At 38.4% G+C, this 22,196-nt stretch overlaps 1 protein-coding gene across 1 annotated transcript in view; it reads left to right on the top strand.

Moving 5' to 3' along the window:
• Positions 1 to 137: 137 nt before the first annotated feature.
• Positions 138 to 22,196, top strand: part of LOC137296809 (ARF GTPase-activating protein GIT2-like) — a 37,765-nt gene continuing 15,706 nt past the window's right edge. The window contains exons 1-12 of the mRNA XM_067828681.1: positions 138 to 526; positions 7,187 to 7,320; positions 11,539 to 11,651; positions 11,859 to 11,958; positions 12,413 to 12,499; positions 14,234 to 14,364; positions 15,088 to 15,182; positions 15,871 to 15,916; positions 16,132 to 16,183; positions 16,499 to 16,571; positions 17,809 to 17,906; positions 18,580 to 18,703. Coding sequence (XP_067684782.1) covers positions 475 to 526; positions 7,187 to 7,320; positions 11,539 to 11,651; positions 11,859 to 11,958; positions 12,413 to 12,499; positions 14,234 to 14,364; positions 15,088 to 15,182; positions 15,871 to 15,916; positions 16,132 to 16,183; positions 16,499 to 16,571; positions 17,809 to 17,906; positions 18,580 to 18,703 — 1,105 coding nt within the window. The 5' untranslated portion in view covers positions 138 to 474. The remainder of the gene's footprint in view (positions 527 to 7,186; positions 7,321 to 11,538; positions 11,652 to 11,858; positions 11,959 to 12,412; positions 12,500 to 14,233; positions 14,365 to 15,087; positions 15,183 to 15,870; positions 15,917 to 16,131; positions 16,184 to 16,498; positions 16,572 to 17,808; positions 17,907 to 18,579; positions 18,704 to 22,196) is intronic.

The following is a 22,196-nucleotide window of genomic DNA, read 5'->3' as shown; positions in this document are numbered from 1 at the left end:
ACGCAGACGTTTACGAATTTTTGCCATTGATAACCGAAGCAAATAGTAGACATTGTGGGGCAATAAACTCTTTAATTAAATCTGAAAGGGATGACATCAAAGCGACATCTTAAATGAATTATATTTTTACGACTAGTAGATTCATTGATGACTCAGTCTAGGCCTAGTCCAGCCTTCGATGTAAATTTGGAATGATAACACAAGGAATTGGAACGATTTGGACAAAATCAGCACCTTATGAAGCTACAATTTTGCAAAGAATCAGCTGACAATGATTTTGTGTTCATAACTGTGCAATATCAACCACTCGAATTGCCATACGCATGTTGTGATGGCATTTTTGTGCAAGTCTTCTGAAAGAATCTGACAGAAGCTCTGTTGAACTCTTGACATCTCCCCATTTCCTGGGGGTCGGGTCGTACGTACATCTCAAATTTCATTCGGGACCGCTTGCGTGTCTCCCAGACCGTCGTCATGTCGAGAGGAACCATGTATTCTACCGCCTGTGCCGACTGCGGTGCATCAGGTAATGGCCAAGATTCAGAAATGTTATTAAAATGCCTTTGCAGCTGCCTTATCTGATAAGTAAGATTACCCACACTCGTTCACCATTTCATCTCACATTTGGAACTTTCACTTCAAGCCATTTTCTTCTTTGAGACATACAACTTACAAGATGTGCTAATGGAATAGGTGCATTGTGTGTTTTATTTGGCTTGACCTTTGATATATAATATTTCAGCTTTAGCTTGTTGAGCAAAGATTTTGATCACAATGCCAAATGATATCAGAATGTTTGTATAAAGTTTATGTTCTTGGTATTGAAGTGATGAGTTTGCCAGGTTCAGCATAAGGCACTCACCTATATTTTTTATTTGACAGTTTTAAGTTTCATCCAACCAAAGTCTTTTGCATGTTAAATGACATAACCATGGTTAGTTTTGTGAGATCTTGGTTTGATAATTCCCTTTATTCATATACATATTAACATGAAATAAAAAATGTCGCCAAGAATTTCAGTTCAAGCATCAAGCTTCATTCGGTCAGTTATATTCTGTATTATTATCATTATTACATATTGTTATATACATCGTGCTCAGGGAATGAGTGAGTGAGTTAAGTTTTACGCTTTACTCAGCAATATTCCAGCTATGTGGTGCTGGTCTGAAAAAATCATGTCTGGACCAGACAATCCAGTGATCAACAACATGAGCATCGATCTGGTCGAATGGGAAATGCTGACATGATTGTGTCAACCAAGTCAGTGTGCCTGACAATACAAGCATGGCTTACTGAAGATTGTTTCTAACCTGGATCTTCATATAGCAGTGCCATAACATTAAGTTCATGAAGCCAGGGAACATATCAGCATCAGAATGAGCCAAGACAAACTTTTCTGAAGTTGACTTCCTGCCATTAAACTCATGAGGAAAAGGAAAAGTGTAAAGGATCAGATTTAATGCTTTAAATCAGAAAAACTCACTGATGCGGGGAAACACTTTAACTTCAGAGCTGTCAATGAGGGTGGAATACAGCAGGTTATCAACCAGACCAAAGCAGTGCCCAAATTTCCTGTGTCTGAGTCCAGTACAGATTGTGCTCAGATGTATTTGAGTCTGAGTGCATCTGAAAAAACACAAATCGAGGAAACAGCTATATTGACTAATACACAAACAGTATACATCTATATAAACAGAACATGTTTTTTGTAGAAATAAAATACTTAAGGTAGGAGGGAGAATGGTTCCCTTCACTGGCTTCAGCAGCAGGTGATACTATTTTTAGTAATCTGGGAGGGAGTCATGAAACTTGTTTAAGTGTGTGTATTTTTTAATGTCAAATGACAATCATGATAATAAATGTACATTGGAATCTGTTTATTATGGATTGCCCTAGGACCTACTCATTTCTCCAGATTATAAAGCAGTCCGATTAAGTAAACCTTTGTCGGTTACCATAGACACTGCCATAGTGAGTTACTTCCCTTGGTTAAGATAATTGTAACGTTGAAAAAATGATTGTTTATATTAACTGCAGTGAAATCATGTGCCCCTCTGATATTTATAACTTCAGCCCACAGCCGTCACTTTAACATTGTGTCCTCTCAGATCTCGAAATGAAGTTTAGTTCACAGAAAATGGCTACACATACATACAAGTCATACTAGTATGTATGATATTAATTTATGAATATTGTTCAGTGATGTCTAGAACAGATGATCCAATGCATACAATTTGTCTGCTAGTTATTAGTAGGGCTTTGTGTCTACTCTGGCATGTATTCATAAACAAGAAGTTTGTTGTTCCTGAAATTCCTTGATTAAGTGAGTTTTTCTGCTGTGCCCTTTACCTCTTTTCAGATAGTCCTGATAGTGATAGTATTGTGAGTTTAGTTTTACACTGCTTTTAGCAGTATTCTAGCAATATCATGGCAGAGGACATGAGAAATGGGGAATCAAACTAGGGTCCCTGGCATGATAAGTGAATGCTTTACCACAAGGCTACCGCACCATATCTGTGTCCGGTAAATGTTTAAAGCAGACTAAAGCCTTTCATTTTTTCTCACATTCCATATTCTAATAGCTTTTGTTGTAGTTAACTACAGAGAATAAAGACATGATTAGATATGATTTATGTTGCCTGGTAGTTTCACTCTTCAGAATGTTAAGGTAATGTTCATTCAAGACTGACATTTTTTTTATCATTATGACGATCTGTTGACTATATATTTTTAGACTTCAAGTGAACATGGTTAGACTTTGGATGAAATTGTCGGTCAGCAATGATACAGAATTATATGTCTTGTACAGTCGAACCCCGTTAGTTTCAGTAGAAAATCATCTGGATAGCGAGACGTCCGGTCAACTGGATCAAATAAGCAAAACGTGAAAATTAAGTGAAAGCAAAAACGTTTTCATGTACGTATATCAATTAATCAACAGTTAATAGTAATAACAGTGAATCATCATCAAATATAAGTGTACCTAATTAATCAATTCACATCAAATGACTTCCGATAGATTAAGAATGAAATCGCATAGTCATGCTGTAAACGGTATTGACTTGACACATACACATGCACGTTGCGCACATCTCTCCGTCTCGATAACTGGATCATTTTTCGATGGAAAGCTATGGGAATGGTTTGAAAATTTGCCGTCCGGGTCCGTAAGCAGGGGGTCCGGTTAAGCGAGTACAATTAATGAACGTAAGTTTCGTTTCACAAAAGAAAAAAAATCGCTCGGGAGGCGGGGTTTCCGGATATGTGGGGTCCGAGTAAACGGGGTTCGACTGTATATGAAAAAAAGGAAGAATTTAAACTTCATGTTTATTTAAATGAGGGTTAAAATGACCAAACAAATGTAATGAGTATATATAGATCAGGTTTAAATAGACAACAATCTGAAAAGTCATCTTTGTTTACACTGTTATTATATAATAGTGTTAACAACACGGTTACAATTAGTAAACATTAGGAAATCAAATAAAACTGACATTGGAAATGAATATATTCAACAGACAGTATCATAATATGATTAAGAAAGCAACCCCATAAAGGCTGCCTATTTCATAAAGTTTAAACTTCAGTGACAAGGAAGCATGTTATATCTTTATGAAACGTTTTTCAGGAGAATCAAGATTGCTGTTTTATGTGAAACTCCAATGACTTTGATTTACGTGACAAGCAAGGAAAATTTGGAAAAGAATCTTGAATGTTTCTTCATGAAAAACATAACACAAATATGTTTTTTCAATTCTTTTTAAAGGTTCTCAAATGTTGAGGGTGATACTACCAGAGTATGTGAGTGAATATGGTTTTGTGTCTCTTGGAAACTATAGGGATGGTTAGCCTGATGGTTAAAGCATTTGCTCATCACCCTGATGACCCGGGATCGATTCCCCACATGGGTACAATGCAAGAAGCCCATTTCTGGTGTTGCCTGCCATGATATTGATGGAATATTGCAAAAGGCAGCGTAAAACTTATCACACTCACTCACTGAAAGCTGTGCAGACATATGCTGGCATGAAGCACCCAGACTGATCATCATGTGATCACAGCTTATTGTTGTATTACACATTACTGGCTAGGGTACCCATCATTCCTAATCTTAAACACTGATAAGGAAGCAAGAAATTAGTAGTTTCTTTGTTATAGGAAACGTGTTATCATAGATCAGGCCACACATGATAAAATGGACATCATGAATAACATCATTTCCTTTTTTAACAGAAACTGAAAGGCAAATATTTCCTAAAGTTAAAAACTGTAAATGAAAAAATTGCCAATGTTATGATCAAGATCAGTTTTCAAAACATTTGCCTAGTTTCATAATGACGTCCATATTTTACAATGAAGGAAATATTTATTTAATGAGTTATGTCTGTTTCCTGCTTGATATTACAACAACAACAGATGTAACAGCTTGCACTTTAAGGCAGCGTTGTGTGGTTGTATAGATGTACATGTAGTTGTATGCAGATGTTGTAGAGCGTTCGCTCATCACGCCGAAGACCCACGTTTGATGTCCCACATGGGAACAGTGTCAGAAGCCCATTTCTGGTGTCCCCTGCCATGATGTTGCTGAATTTTGCTAAAAGCAGCTTAAAACTAAACTCACTCACTCACCCTATATTGTCACCATGGTAACAACTAAGGTTAGGAGAAATGTTTTGCCGAGCACCCATCTACCGTGCGCCAAGCACTGAAAATATGAAAGTATAGAGCTCTTCAATATGCTGGGAAGGGTAGTATTCATCTAAGAGCCACATTTGTTTCTGGTTTCCCTCTCAACTCAACTTACAAGGGCTGACATTCCTTTCCATAACAGAAAGAAGGCTCAAAGCAGTAACTCTATGCCAATGGCTGACTGTGAGGATAATGGGAAAAGTCAGCCAACAACACATTGGGTGTCAGCTCAAATCCCGGGATGGGACATAACTCCAAAAAGTACTACAACTTTTACTTTATTAGAAAGTGTAATCCCAGATATGATGTTTGTTACATTTGAGTACTTTCTTAACAGCATTGTGTAATCACAACAACACACTATTACGATCCAGACCGACTAATTGTCATTATCTTACCTTCAAGAAAAATGCTTTAATTTCATTGGTGGATGACACTTGAATAAGTTTCCATGTCATTAAACAACAACATTCATTGTGTGGCAGAATGTTTTACCATGATACACAGTATTGCCTGAATGATCATAAAGGGAGATAACTTGGGATGGCTTAGTTTATGACAAACATTATCAAATTTGACGACTTGTTAAGCAACAATTAAAACACAGAAAGTTTTTTTAATTTTTGAAGACATTTATTGACACAAACAAACGAGAAATTATGGCGACACTATTATTACTCTATTTATACTCAGATGTATATGTCAACAGCAAAATTTTGAAGCAGTCAGCTGCTTGTGAGCCACATTCCATCTAAGGTCGATTCATACACCCTATTAACCAATCAGATTCAATACCCCTGAGAGAAGCATACAATTTAAAGTGTACCTTATCATGCTGTTCCTGATGCTTATGCTCAACATCAAGATCTTTATTCAAAAAAGAAAGAAAATGATTTGTACAGATGTCAGATAAAAATTAGAAATGATTAAACTTGTAGTAGTTACTTCATTCTAATTTGCAAGCTTGGTCCCAAATTAATACACCATGGCCTGGTCACCAGTGATAGATCGATGAATTGTCGAGGGCTTAGTCTGAGGTGCAAATTCATTGACCAAACATTTCAGACAGACAGTTAAATGTAGGTGCTGTTATGATTGCAAAGGGCCACTCAGGGAGTTGATGTTGAAGGCAGCTCAAAATCACAGTGATACAAGACACTATTCCATGGTCGAGATCCAAAGTGACCGCAGTCGGAGCGTGGTTCAGTCACTTGATACACAATGCCTTTCAGATTCACAGGCCCTCGTGCCTTTGCGAAGATTAAAGATGTTTTTAAAAATATATAAAAAATTTGAGATGACCCTCACCTAAAGCATCTTTACACAAATGGTGGACAATAGCAAGGACAATAGGGTTGCATAAATGGGTTTATGACCATCACGTTTCATGGGTGTGGGACCAATTCAAGCTCAAAATGTTGTTGTTCCTTCAGGAAGAAGCAACATATCATCATATCTTTCTTTGAGGATGTAGGTGACTTGATTGTCTTCCCTACATTTCAGTAATCCCAGTCCACCATCATAAAACTCTAATATAAAGTGTAGCATTATGCAAAAACAGAAAACTGGAAATATGTCAGTTCCTTCCACCTTAATCAAACATTGCTGACAAGATACAGCATGCCCCATAGTCTTTAGTGAAGTATGCCCTATGCATCTCTTTTGTGTATTTTGTATTTTTGGTTGTCACACTCACAGATCATGATCATGGTGTGCTGTTTAGTACAATGTCCTGAGCTGCAACGATTCAGTTTGATTCATCAAAAGTCAATTCTGACACCTTTGTTTAGATTTTCAATAACCATTATAACTTTTTCAGTACGATGTTTGAATACCTATTTAAATTATTCCCCCACAGCCAGATCAAAATTTTGACTCAAGCAGTTTTGAGCACTGAAATAAGGCAAAACGTGATTGGTTCACAGACTAACTGTCCAGTGAGAATTGTTAGAAGACATCGCGAAGTTGACCATGGATTTTATGCTTAACAAACAGACTCAGAGTTAAATTAAATCGTATGTTTTTACTTGTATAAAGAATTGTATGGAAAATGATTGAATCGAAGGTCCAATTTCGAAAATCAGATTAAATTGAGGTCGGGGGAAGTTGTTGCAGCTCTATTTATTACAGGAACTACAGGTACCCAAGTGGCAGGCTTGCAGCTTAGGGTATGAGGGTAGGTGGGATAGCCAAGTCAGCAGTTGGTTGAAGTGGTCATGCTGATCCAGTTATCCTGTGTTTCAAAACATGACAACAAATCTTCTGGGTGTTGTTACATCTCTGGGGTGGGGGATTGCCTATTGGTTAAAGTGCTTGTCACGCCAAAGACCTGAGTTAAGTTCCTCAGATGGGTCACTGTCTTGTATCCCCGTACTTGATATTGCTGGAAAATTGCTAAAAAGTGGTGTAAAACTAATCTCTCTCACTCACTTATTGTATATGAAGACTGAACATGCTGATTGTGACAACCCTAATGTTCCAGGGTAATATTTTTCAGATCCAGTGTGGGCATCAATCAACCGGGGAGTGTTGATATGTGATGAGTGCTGTAGCGTACACCGCAGCCTGGGACGTCACATTTCACAAGTCAAGTCTCTCAAGAAAGGGCAGTGGAGCCCGACACAGCATGCTGTAAGGATGCCTGTTTCATGTGTCATTTGTCAATTTCAGACCTGATTTTGAACCTTCATAACTAATATGAACAAACATTGATTATTAATTTCTATTTCTTTTAACTTGTTCAACATTTTGCCTCTTAGGTTTTTTGATGTTTCAAAGAATTCATGCTGAAATTGATTAATTTATCTGTCATTTTTAAATCTGAAAATTATGATGGGCTGTTTTTGTTCTGACTTGATGAAGTCAGCATTTTGATTAATCTGAGGAGTTTTAGAATGAGGATTCCAGCACCTGTCTTTGAGAAACTTTGACAGGTAAATGACTTATATATGTGGTTATTTCCAAGATTGTTCCTGTGATAATCATTGAAAATGCCTCCAGAGTTGTCAAGATCCCAGATTATAAATGAAAGGACAAGATTGATAATCAGAGTGTATTTCAAAATATTTTTAATTGCTGACTGCTCTTAAACATGTTTCAACATAATTTTAAACTCCATGAAAGAAATCCATATATTAATCAGAAAATCTTGCATAATTTATACAGAAATATTGAAATGAAACTTTCAGCATGTGAACTGTTTATATGTCTTTCAGTTTTAATTAACAAGGATCTGATGACAAACATATGTTTATAATACATGTGATATTTTCATGTAACTTAAGCCTGTTACAATTACAAGTGCATGTTGGGTGGGACCTGTCTTATGGTGAGTTGACAACTGGTGTCACTTACTTGCAATATGCTAAGTGTGAACCAATCCCTAATGTCTGTTGTTATTTTAGTGTCGAGCAGATCCTGAAACAAATATACCAAATGAAGCCCCTGCAAGTCTGTATAACCACTGTTTCATGAAGAAAGTTTCTGGGCTCCTGTTTGTTATGTCTTTATCAGTAGTTGCCCTGACACACAAAACCTGCATATTTGATGCACAAATTTTCACATATACGCAGTGAATTTAAAAGCTTGCATCATTGTTGAAGTAATGCTACAGGGCCCTGAGTACAGATAATCTGAGCTTGTAATTTGCTGTTGGTTAAAACTATTGAGTTTATTGTTTGCCAGTTAACTGCTCAGTGCGATTAAATACCTGACTGCTTTACGTTGGTTTTTTATTGTTATTAAACAATCACAGTTGATGTCTTGATGAAACGTCTGTCATGTCTATACTGAAGTTGGCTCTCAAAAAGTTGTCCATGACCATGATGACTCCCTCTTATGACACCAGGGAGGCATGATGACTCCCTCTCATGACACCAGGGAGGCATGATGACTCCCTCTCATGACACCAGGGAGGCATGATGACTCCCTCTCATGACACCAGGGAGGCATGATGACTCCTCCTCATGACACCAGGGAGGCATGATGACTCCCTCTCATGACACCAGGGAGGCATGATGACTCCCTCTCATGACACCAGGGAGGCATGATGACTCCTCCTCATGACATCAGGGAGGCATGATGACTCCCTCTCATGACACCAGGGAGGCATGATGACTCCTCCTCATGACACCAGGGAGGCATGATGACTCCCTCTCATGACACCAGGGAGGCATGATGACTCCCTCTCATGACACCAGGGAGGCATGATGACTCCTCCTCATGACACCAGGGAGGCATGATGACTCCCTCTCATGACACCAGGGAGGCATGATGACTCCTCCTCATGACACCAGGGAGGCATGATGACTCCCTCTCATGACACCAGGGAGGCATGATGACTCCCTCTCATGACACCAGGGAGGCATGATGACTCCTCCTCATGACACCAGGGAGGCATGATGACTCCCTCTCATGACACCAGGGAGGCATGATGGCTCCCTCTCATGACACCAGGGAGGCATGATGACTCCTCCTCATGACACCAGGGAGGCATGATGACTCCCTCTCATGACACCAGGGAGGCATGATGACTCCTCCTCATGACACCAGGGAGGCATGATGACTCCCTCTCATGACACCAGGGAGGCATGATGACTCCTCCTCATGACATCAGGGAGGCATGATGACTCCTCCTCATGACACCAGGGAGGCATGATGACTCCCTCTCATGACACCAGGGAGGCATGATGACTCCCTCTCATGACACCAGGGAGGCATGATGACTCCCTCTCATGACACCAGGGAGGCATGATGACTCCTCCTCATGACACCAGGGAGGCATGATGACTCCTCCTCATGACACCAGGGAGGCATGATGACTCCCTCTCATGACACCAGGGAGGCATGATGACTCCTCCTCATGACACCAGGGAGGCATGATGACTCCCTCTCATGACACCAGGGAGGCATGATGACTCCTCCTCATGACATCAGGGAGGCATGATGACTCCCCCTCATGACACCAGGGAGGCATGATGACTCCCTCTCATGACACCAGGGAGGCATGATGACTCCCTCTCATGACACCAGGGAGGCATGATGACTCCCTCTCATGACACCAGGGAGGCATGATGACTCCCTCTCATGACACCAGGGAGGCATGATGACTCCTCCTCATGACACCAGGGAGGCATGATGACTCCCTCTCATGACACCAGGGAGGCATGATGACTCCCTCTCATGACACCAGGGAGGCATGATGACTCCTCCTCATGACACCAGGGAGGCATGATGACTCCCCCTCATGACACCAGGGAGGCATGATGACTCCCTCTCATGACACCAGGGAGGCATGATGACTCCTAGATTTTCATGTCTAGGGCAAACACTGTTTTATTAATAGAATAAGGAACCATCAGTAAAATATGTTAATTTCAGAGACAAAATGTTAATTTGATCTTCTGTTCATCATCTTGAAAGAAATTGTGGAGGTAATCTTTTTAACAGACAATTACCACTTTGTGACCAAATAAGGTGAGAAATATAAGCTTAGAATATATATTGGTATGTTTTTATTAGATATGTTAAAGTTATATACAAATCTTGTAATTTTGTAGAACATTCTTTAATTTTATTTGTGTTAAATTATTACATATTACGAAAGTAGGAAAATGTTATACTTATAATAGTTCTTGATAAGGTTCATAACACAACAACCCAGCAAGTCCAATGTTAGAATATGTCTTCTGTAACCCATGTTTGTCGTAAGAAGTGGTGAATGGGATTGAGTGGTCAGACTCACTGATATGTTTGACACTTGTTATTGTATCGCAATTGTATGGATCAATGTTAATTCTGTTGATCACTGGATTGTCTGATTCAGACTCGATATTGCTGGAATATTGCTGAGTGCAGCCTTAAATAACAATCCAGCAAAATATTATAACACAGTATTATATTCTAAAACAGCTTGGTAACCCAGTGGTAAAAATTGTTTGTTTGTCATGCTGTAAAACTAGTAAAAGCTTCCACAAGAGTAATGTGGAAATACACTTTCTAGTAGTTCTCAAACATAACGAGGAAGCAGAGGAGAAATCAACCTATCCTGTTGCACAAATAAATGTACTCAGAGCCACAACAGAATTGTCTTCAGTGAATCATCAGAAATGCTTCAAATGATTGATAGATGGTTGCTTATGACACTTTCACCAATATTCCATCTTCAAATGAAATATCTGGGTGAATTTTTATGTGTATTTTCAATTCAGTTTCGACATGTTCAGCTTAAAAAATTTACCAGTTGCCAAGGTCAGTATTAAGGACACTGTATATTTACTTCCAATTTTCCATTTTATATCAGACAGAGGCATTTTGGTACCAGTGAAGGCATTTAGTGAGTTCTGTTTTTTGGAGTGTGTTGGTTGTCTTTTTGGTTGAAATATAAACAATAGACAATATTTCAATGTATTTCTGGGTTGTTCTTGAATGTTCCAAGAAAACACTAGATAAGATGAGGTGGTGAGGCTTCCTGACGTCTTCCTGCCTTCTTGGCTGGGTTGTGTGACAAGGTATACTGGTGGCTTCAGCGGGACTTCAGGGTGGATGTTAACCAAAAATGTCCACTCTCAGAATAGCATAACATATAACAATACTAGCTCGAAATGTAAATGTAAATTCTACGATTCCTTAACATTGAGAAAACTGAGGCCAACTGCATGAAGTGGTTGTTGCATTTCAACTTGGGAACCCCTATGGTATAGCTTAGAGCTACGATTACTCTCTGAAATGAGTTGAGGTGGCTTGTGCTGATTTCTGTCCCTGCTCCTTATTACTTATTTGATTATTTACTTGACACAGGAATTTCATTGGCTTCTTAGGCTTTAATTCTGTTTCATCCTTTTTCCCCAGATGGTGTATCAACTTGCAAAGCAGGGAGCCAACAATATATGGGAACATGCACTGTTGGATCCATCACAGAACAAACATGGTCGTCGGAAACCCAACCCCAGAGAGCCATTACAGTAAGATGAGACACAGATATGTCAGACATAGATTTCGGAGAGCTATTACTTTAAAATCAATACAAATATCCAGTCACAATAATAACGTCTGTCTCAAATGTTTCCCTTGTTTTTCCCAGATAGTATCTGATGGCTTGCTTGACTTCAGGAATTTCAGTTTCTGAATGGAGTTCCGACTGAAAATGAATTCATTTGTTGTATTTGCAGTCCCAACAAATCTGACTTCATACGTGCCAAATACCAGTTCTTGTCATTTGTTAACAAGCATAAAGACAGTGATATCAGCTCCATTGATGATGTCAGCAAGGTAAGTTTTTCATCAGTCAGTGGACACAGATCATTGTAACGGCTGATCTGTGGCAGTTGTCTTCTGTTGTACTCTCTACATCACATGCCTACAATATTTGAACTTGCAATCTGACTAACATTTCTAGGTGAAAAAATTCTTTCAGTAAACTGTTTACAATGTTTATTTGTTTCTTCATATAATTAATTGTATTGCACAATGCAAAATTTCAGGTTGTCATAAGGGAGATAATCAGTGGGTCAAGTGAGATAATTTTTTCATGGGCTTAATAAACATTAAATACCATACATAATTTTATATATACATGTTATTTTGCCTTCAAAGGTGATCTGATTGAAAATATTTTTCACATTCTCTCAAAAAATGATATGCCATTGATTAAATGTTTGGTCAGAATTATGACCTGATTTTTTTGACAGTTGTCTAAATACTTTGTGTTTTTTGATGTTTTCAGGAGTTGCATTCGAGTGTCCGAACAAACAATGTGGAGACGTGTCTCAGACTGTTATCAAAAGGAGCGGATCCTAACTATTTTCACCTGGTATGTCCTCAACAACTCTTGTGCATGGCTGGTTAAGCTACAGCAGTTGTGTCCCTTTATCATGTTTAGTTGCTACAAGATTCCACATAATATTTATACTTATTTCAGAAACTGTGGTTGTGTGTTTCAGTATATTTGACTTTCATCCAACATTTAACTGGTTTCATGTGACCTGACATTGTTTAAATGGTGTGAAGTCTCTTATCATAAGCTTACTGACAACTGTCCATGGTGGGATAATATTCGGATGATTCTTTGGTTGGAGGACAAGTTGGAGCTGCAGCTCAGTGTAGTGTATTTTGGTCCTTTGATCATGCACAACTGAAAAATACCCGATTTCAAATGATGTTATCTTCTTTAGCATTCCATGGCAAATAGAGAATCTCACCCAAGTGCCTATTGATATCAAATATATCAAAATGATTTGATAAAGTTACAAATATCAGACGCTCGCCGAGGATATTTTTACCTTTATCAACAAGTGTTGATATAATTGATATCAGTAGACATGAGGGTGAGATTCTATTGATCATCCAAAATCAGTTTTCAATGACAAATGTACATCTCTGAACACAGTACTGGCGTTAGATTTGCAGTGTAACTATGTTGCTATATCCTAGGAGATACCATCTGATCTCACATAAACAATATCTCCTGTGGAACACACTTTTGGTAGATAAATGCACTTATAAGTAATTGTCACTATTTGTGTTTATGGAAAAATAATATGAGCTGAAATATTGCTGAGGCTATAAAATAAGCGAGACACACACTCTCAACAGGGACAGGTCAGTTTTTATTTGGGGCAATCAAATAATGGTATCTTACTCGTCCATGGGCCACACGATAATTTCTGCTCACAGTTTCAAACTACAAATAAAGTCCAGTTTCACTTCATATCTGCTCAAAATGTAGCTATTAAATTTCACAATGATAATAAATTAGAGTTGTCTTTCATTGCTATTTATCACTTCTAGATAAATAGTCCAGTAAACATTAACATCAAAATTCAAATACCATGTTGATTAATTCTTTCATAAGTATGTCATCATGATTATGTCATACAAATCAGGGCAAGTGGAAAATTAGTCAGGACAAGTCACTTTACTCTCAAGTTACTCTCCCTGTGGCAAGGGGAGTTTTAAAAAGAATTTGAACCCCTGTCTCAAATACTATTAGGTCAGGGCAGGGTCACTGACTTGGGTGACACATGCCATTATATCCCAATTGCGTAGATCGATGCACATGCTATTCATCACTGGATAGTTTGGTCTAGACTTGATTATTTACAGATCACTGTCACATAGCTGGAATATTGTGGCCTACGTTCACTCACTCACACATTCAGTAACAGGTCAAGTATCTGTGTTTTATGTGGATTTTCATTTGTTGGGGGATGAGTGTCAGTCACAGGGGAATTTTGTAAGTCCTGCTGTGCCCTAAACAGTAGCTGTTGACTGATTATATAAATCCTTTCTGCCATCTTTCATTTGATTGGACAGTCATAGTTTGCTCAAAGTTGAAGTGACCTTCTACTTGGGTTTGTTAGTGTCAGTATAGTAGTGTCATGAATAATACTAAGTCAAAATTACTTAAACTGGTGAAAAACATCCACTCTCCGGGTTTCATTCATGGATTGAATCTGGTTGAAATTGACTTGTCTTGAGTTAGTCAAGTCTGAGAGTACCAAACAACATCAATGTTAACATTATTCAATTGACGTTGTTTTTTCAGGAGAAGGGTAACTGCCCCCTCCATATAGCAGCTCAGGCGAACCAGGCCTCCCAGGTGGAGCTGCTGGTGGTGTACGGAGCTGACCCTGGGGCGTTGGACCTTGGAGGGAAGACTCCCATTGATTACGCCAGGTAAGAACCCTATAGCACAAATGTCTCACTTTAAAACAGTTATTGTATTGAGTTTTTTTGGAAGCTGCCATTGAAATTAAATGTTTCCCTCTAAAACACTGGTTGGATTGTGTTTCTTTGGAGACTGCCATGGAGAAGAAATGACTATGACTTTCAAACACTGATTTGATTAAGACTGTGACATGCTATTGGTGTTATAGAGAAGTAATGTTTCATGTTAAGATTCTGATAGGATTAGGGCCATGAGATGGCTGTTGTGGGGAGGAAATATCTGACACCATGACACTGATATAATCAGGTTTCTGAGAACACCTGTCACTAGGGAGAAATGTCTCTCTCTAAAACAATGATTTTTGGGGGTTTATGGAAAACTGTGATGTAGGAGAATTGTCTTCCCTCTGAAACACTGATATGATTGTGTGTGTGAGATGACTGTCATGGAAGAAAAGACAGTGCTGAAAATTGCAGAAATTATTGAGTTCATAATTCCAGATGCTTTCATGTTTCAATACATACTGTAAGCTGTAAACATAGTAAATACCTTCATTACATACTGACGTGGGATGTATCAGCAGGGATTTTAACAGTTATCTAACCAGTGGGATCAGGCCACACAACAATGACTGTGTTCATGTGGTGTATATTTGTCTGTTACCATGGCTACCGGTATGTAAGGCATGTCAATGCTTTTTCAATTCCTAATTTATGTGTCTGCCATTTCAGAGCTGAAGGTCACAATGACCTCGCAGACCGACTAGTCGAAATTCAGTATGAACTGACGGATAGATTAGCTTTTTATGTGTGCGGAAAGAAACCTGGTAAGTTCAGAACTAGAATCTGAAATCCTATTTCACACACTGTTCTGCTTCAGTAATCAGTGCTCATGTATTATGATGTGTTTCTGAGCTGACTTGTCCTTGAAAACTGTGTATCAGTTCTTTTTTTGCTGAAACACGACACCTTGAACTTCTGTAATTGAGGGTGAGGTAGGTTTGTCATGGCAGCTCAATGTCCAAACTCTCTAGTTTATTGTGTTCATGTTTAGCTGCCATCAGGACATAGATATTTGAAGGTACTACAGACACAATAATTTTCAGTTTGTGTCTTACACTGATGTAGATGGTCTATTCCAATAGGTCCTGCATGAATTATGAGCAAGTTTAGTTTTATGCCACTTTTAGCATTATCACAGCAGGGGACACCAGAAATGGGCTTAACACAATGTACCCATGTGGGGAATCAAACCCGGGTGTTCAGCATGACAATAGAGCGCTTTAACCACTGGACTGCAACAACCCCCTGCAAGAGTTACTTAGGGGTCTAAGTTCACCATGTTTGGTTAGTGTTTGTTCAGTTGCACTCACTGTCTTTTTTGTACCATACTGTCGTGTAGGTTGAATAAGGTGACAGCAAGAAATGAAAATAAATGCTGATGGGTAGAGAACAATTTCTCAGTAACCTTCACCTTTTCATTGTTGATCAAAATTACTTTAAAATGTGTTTCAGATCATAGAACAAATCTTCATTTTATAATCCCAGAAATGGGAGATACGTAAGTATTGATTGAAATTCTTGTTGTTCCATGGATAAACATGAACAGAACAGTTTGTTTTCTTGTAATTTTGATGTGATAATTTAACAAGTAAGAATGGATTTATAGTACAAATTAAATATATGAAAAAAAAACCCTCCATGAAAATAGAGAATGAACTTGTATTACGAACAATGGATAGAAATATTCCAGTTTTTGTTATTGGTTTATTGCAGAAGCTCTGACCTGTCAGAACTTGCTAAACAAGCCAAAAAGAAATTACAAGCGGTAAGTATTTGTAACACAGTATAACTATTGGTAGCAGTAAACAGTATAAGGTACAATCTAATATTTCAGTGTCTGATCTTAGATTGCTTCTTAACTACCAAGTTATTTGTCCCCTGAAGTCTCAGGACCACAAGGCCTGAACAGTTTACAGATATGTTTTCAAACTTCTTCATGATGTTGACATCACACTTTGTAATAAATCAAGACAATATTTGTTACTAATTCTGTTGTTTGTTAGCATTAAGAAACTTCTAACACATGACTGAGGGTATATATGTTTACATTTGTTTTGATGATTACTATCTTTTGTTTCAGCTGCCGAATCATTTATTTGAAGAACTAGCCATGGATGTTTATGATGAAGTAGACCGACGTGAGAATGATGCCAGTGTGTATTATACAGTCATTTCATCCACAAGACTAAGTCTGCCTCATTCCTTCACTCACCATACCATCCCAGTATCAGTCATATCATTCACGTCACTTTACATCACTCCTTTCTCAATGTCACTCCTTTCTTGGCATTTATTTCTCCTTATCACTCTCTCCTTCATATCCTTCCCTTCTCCATGTCACTTTTTTCTCCACATCACTTCCTTACCTGTATCACTCTTTTTCCTATATCACTCCCTCCTTTCTCAATATCACTCCTTTCTCCATACCGCTCTTCATGTTACTCTTTTCTCCTTGTCACTCCATTCTCCATGTCACTCTTTTCTCTATATCACATCCTTCTCTGTATTATTCCTTTCTCCGTATCACTCCCTTCTGTATCACTCCTTTTCCCATAACGCTTCCTTGTCTGTGTCACATTCTTCTCTGTATTATTCCTTTCTCCGTATCACTCCCTTCTGTATCACTCCTTTTCCCATAACACTTCCTTCTCTATATCACATCCTTCTCTGTATTATTCCTTTCTCCGTATCACTCCCTTCTGTATCACTCCTTTTCCCATAACCCTTCCTTCTCTGTATCACATCCTTCTCTGTATTATTCCATTCTCCGTATCACTCCCTTCTGTATCACTCCTTTTCCCATAACACTTCCTTCTGTGTATCACTTCCTTCTCTGTATTATTCCTTTCTCCGTATCACTCCCTTCTGTATCACTCCTTTTCCCATAACACTTCCTTCTCTGTATCACATTCTTCTCAGTATCACTTCCTTCTCGGTTAGTCTGTATCACTCATTTCACTGAATCACTCCTTTTCGCATATCACTCCCTTCTCTGTATCACTCCCATCTCAATAATTATCACTCCTTTCTTTACATCTTCTCCATATAACTCCTCCATAGCACTCCATTCTCCTTATCATGCTCTTTTCTCCATACAACTCCCTTCTAATTATCACTTCCTTCTCCATATCATGTTTGAATTCACTGTTACATGTACTGTGTTGTATCGTTACCATTCCTAAGCTAGCTACTTGAAGCAGTAATTGTCCAATATTTATGTCGTTGTTGTGAAGATGCAGCAACAACCCCCTTAGCTGAGTGGTATTACTGACTTTCAAGTCTTTATGATGCTTTTTGTAATATTTCCCTGCTTCACAAATAACTCACTGATGCAGACATTATTCCAGATTCATGACAGGAAAATATACAACTTGTTCTTTTCTCCTGCAGTTTGGCTGGCGACTCATGATAACACCACATTACTTAGTGACAGACAAACTGTGCCATTTCTACCTGTGAACCCTGACCTCTCCACAACACGAAATCAGGTCAGTACGTGAACCCATTATTTTACATATGGCTAAATGCTTGTGTGACATATGACTCACCAAGGGACTGTTCATAATTTAAGGCTAGTGGGGATGATGATGATTTGAAGCAAGGTTACCCATTTTTTAATTCTTTGGAGGTAGAGATCTTCAGTTTTGTACATGATATGAAGGAGGGGAACTCACATAGTTAAATTTGGGTAGGGTCATTCACATTGTACATGAAAATCATCATCACTGGCCCCTAGCCATGAATTATGAGTGATTCCTAAGATGGTGTTAAATTTTATGTTCAACAAATTGTTGCAAGTTTTTCCATATATTCTCCTTACATTATTAAGCAGCTTGACAGAAGTCAGGGTCCCAAGTGTTTCCTATATTCATTGATAGTGTTTGAACTAAACATGGACATTTTTACAGAGCTGAACATAAATTAGTTGCTTCTTATAAGTTTGTGACTTTTCATCAATATTGTATCCCATTAGGCTTGTGTGTACAGTTTGTATTCCACAGATATTCCTGATATTCTGGAGACAAGAACAAGATTTCAGTTATAGGAGCTTGTCAACAATGCTTACTGTTCTCTTCATACTACCAGTCCTTCAGTTATTTTGTCTCACATGAACTGATGGGCTTGCACTGATTTCTAATAGTAGTTATCTGTTCTTTGCAGGGAAGACAAAAACTAGCTCGTTTCAATGCCAGGGAGTTTGCCACGTTGATTATTGACATCTTGAATGATGCCCGGCGGAGACAGACAGGAATTGCCTCCCCTGTTCACACTCCCAAAGAACCAGGTAAGCCTCTATGTAGTGAACTTACATCCAGCTGATAGCTGGTGCGGCCGTGTGAGTTCCCGGTTCCCTTGTAGGTTGTATATGCTATCTGAGAGGGGACTGGTCAAGGGTTGACTGGACAATACAGTGTTGTCCCATCTCAGTAGCATTGACCATGGCTGGAGGTGTTGATGGTGGCAACACTGTCACCTGGACACAGCTGCACTGTTGAAGAATATTGTGGAAAGTATCTAAATGTACATAGATGTGTTGTGTCACTGTGATGTTACACAATCAGGCCCTAATGATAATAATAATAGTAATAAGGTACTCTCTTGCTCTGAACAAAGTTAAGGCTGTAACCATGCATCATACTATTGAAGGATTGCAATTGTTGATTCTCTGATAGTGATTAATTGACTTTTGACTTCAAAAACGTAAAACTATCAAAGCATCGATAATATGTGTGACTATTGATAATCTAGTCAGGCTTCCCCTTATAGCATATATGACATCTAGAGTAAAGTGAAAATACCTATAAAAGACAAATGCTGAGTTGCTCCTGATACGATAAGATCACTAATCAAAACCACACAATTCAATGCTATTGGTAATAAATGTTTCTGATTTCAAACTGATTTGAAACTACGCTGACACCCATTTCTAAAGATAAATCTCCATTGCTTAGGCGGGTCATTCATTTACATAAAGCTCTGTCGTATTTGCATGAAACCTAGCTTAATTTTGTTCAGGTTTCTCCTGTATTTAAATATTAACATTTGATTGGATGGCGGAATGACATGATTGAAGTGATCCTATATTTATACACTTATGACTTCTTCTATCACTTTCGTCAGTCACTGACATAGAAATTTGGACTTTTGGGATATGGGATAATATCCTTTGTTATTCAGTGAATGTAAAGACATAATCATTAGCATTCGTTGGTGTTTAGGCATTTTTGAAAACATAATAATTTTGAACACTGTTACCTCATCAACTGTAAATCAGAAATACAGCTCATATCAGTTTTAGAATAATTTGTACCAGGCAAGCTGGGGTTATCCAGTCTTATCATCATATGTTGAGAGTATCGGATGGAATGACAGTATCATGTCACATGACATACATCATCTATTCAATTCTGTCCCGAGGGTATTGATACTAATTGTAGAATAATCATCTGCTATAGATATACTGTCGTCAGCAGTAATGGAGACGAAAAAATAATCTTCGGTACAAAACCATTTTGGTACAAAAGTCGCTCAGTCAAATTTGAGTAACAAGTGTGGTGGACATGTGAATGAGTTATGAAATGTGTTTGTTATTGCCAAAAGGACCTCTTCATCTGCCATGTTCACAGATTTAATAGCATTGCAAGTGGCTAACTGCAATGACTGTTATTGTAAACATGGCATTTTTGACGAAATGGAATATCTGAAGTATTAGAGGATAGTCAAATTAAATCTATCAGTCAGAGTCCATACATTGGAGTTAGATGAGACGTGATGTCAATATCGAGAAATATCTACATTAGATATGTGAATATCCAAACAGGTGAAGTTGTGGTTAGCTTTGCTGGAAATGAGCATCTTATGAACTGTACGGCGTTTTGAATGAAAGAGTTTTTGTGTACTAAGTCCATTATTGATGAATAAAATTATGGGACTAAGGACAGATGGACCATCACATCTGTCATGACATGTCATCTAAATGGTCTTGGAGCGAAAATGAAAAGTTCATCTTACCCAAGTTCATTGCGTTGCATAGCATTGCACACAGACATAACCTAGAGGCATCTCAGCCCTGGAAAGAGGTACCACATTTGAATGACTTCCGCCGGAACCTTAGTTCTCTGTATAGATGCTACAAGGATTATTCAGTAAAATATGACAAGCTGAAAGAAATACAGGACATACGAAATGGCAGCAGAAAGCAAGTCAAAGAGTCAACCTCTGCAAGATAGTTTTCTGTTGTACCTGCAAAGAAAATGATTCATGAATCAGGTCCTGCAATACTCATGTTCCTCAATACCGCAAATGCAAGTATAGACCCTAAAGCATTTGGTCTCCACAATTTCATGGAAACGACATTATTTCTGCTTGTGACAGATCTACTTGTTGATGTTTTGTGTGTGATTGTAATTCTTACCCTTACGTTCCAAAAGGATATTGTCAACCTGTCTACTATTTGGAGACCCTGGTTCAGTGACATTAGTGTGTTGTAAAAACTTCGGCAACACTCAGAAATTAACTTTGAAATGACAATGTCCTGAGGAATAAGTCTGAGAGCTTAAGAAACAGTTATATTGAGTCACTGAAAACTAAAGTTTCTGAGAGATTTGCTCAGGATGACCTTAGCTTTTGACTTCTTTGACATCCTTTTCCACCCCAGAAGGTACCCTGATAATGCCACAGACATTGCTCATTATGGGTCTAGTCAGTTAGAGAAATTGTTTGAAATTTTGGTGACATTGTAGACAAGGACAGAACAAATATACACTATGTGAGAACAATCATAGGAAGACTGAGATTTGACACTTCTGCAGGCAGCTCGTAAGGGACCAGGTAGATGCTTACCCAGATTGTGTGAAGCTTTCTGTTACAGCAACTGTAATATAGTCTGGTTCATAATTATTGAGAATTTTTCTTCTTACTTTGAGCTATCCTAACACCTCAACTGATTCACTGACTGATACTTTTCAAACTAAGTAATGGTATAAGGGAGGTAACTCATCTTGGCCTACTGAGTATAGTACAATTAGAGTTACCTCCCCTGAATTTGTAGCAGACGTCATTTTCCTCAGCACTGTCAACAGTGTCTGCTGAAGATAAAAGAAGGTTGATTTTTGAGTTGTGTTATCAAGGAATTGATGATGTAAATGCATTGGCAGAGAGAACAGGAACTCCTCTTTCTACTGTGTATAGGATTAGGAAGAATTTTAAAGAGGGAAAGGATTTTGGGCACCAGAAAGGAGCAGGGAGACCCAGAAAATTGGACTTCTCAGATCGCGTCCGGCTGGGAATTTTAGCGTCTAAAAAGCAAAGGGCAAGCATCTCCAACATCAGGTATGAAATGATAGAAAGGGGATCAACAGTTGTATCAAAATCTACAGTTAGAAGAAATTTGATTGATCTTGGATGGGAGAAAAAGACTGGAATTCCTTCTCCTCTCATGAAACAAGAACATAAAGACAGGCGTGTTGAGTGGTGTTTGGCACATGAAAACTTTGACTGGGAAAATGTGATTTTTACTGATGAAAGTTCAATATGGGTATGTCCCAATAATGTGAAAATATGGACAAAGTCTGCGTCAGGACCGTTGTATCGACGACCTAAATACAGCCCAAAGTTTCATGTATGGGGAGGGATATCCTTATTAGGAACGATCCCGCTGTGTGTGTTTGAGGGAAATCTGACAAGTCAACGCTACACTAACATATTAGATAATTTTCTGCTTCCAAGTGCACATGTGTTTTATGGAAATGACTGGATTTTGCAGCAAGATAATGATC

The sequence above is a fragment of the Haliotis asinina genome, chromosome 1, assembly GCF_037392515.1.
Source record: "Haliotis asinina isolate JCU_RB_2024 chromosome 1, JCU_Hal_asi_v2, whole genome shotgun sequence".
NCBI lineage: Eukaryota > Metazoa > Mollusca > Gastropoda > Lepetellida > Haliotidae > Haliotis > Haliotis asinina.
Note: the sequence above shows the minus strand (reverse complement) of the source record. Positions and strands in the feature narration are given on the sequence as shown.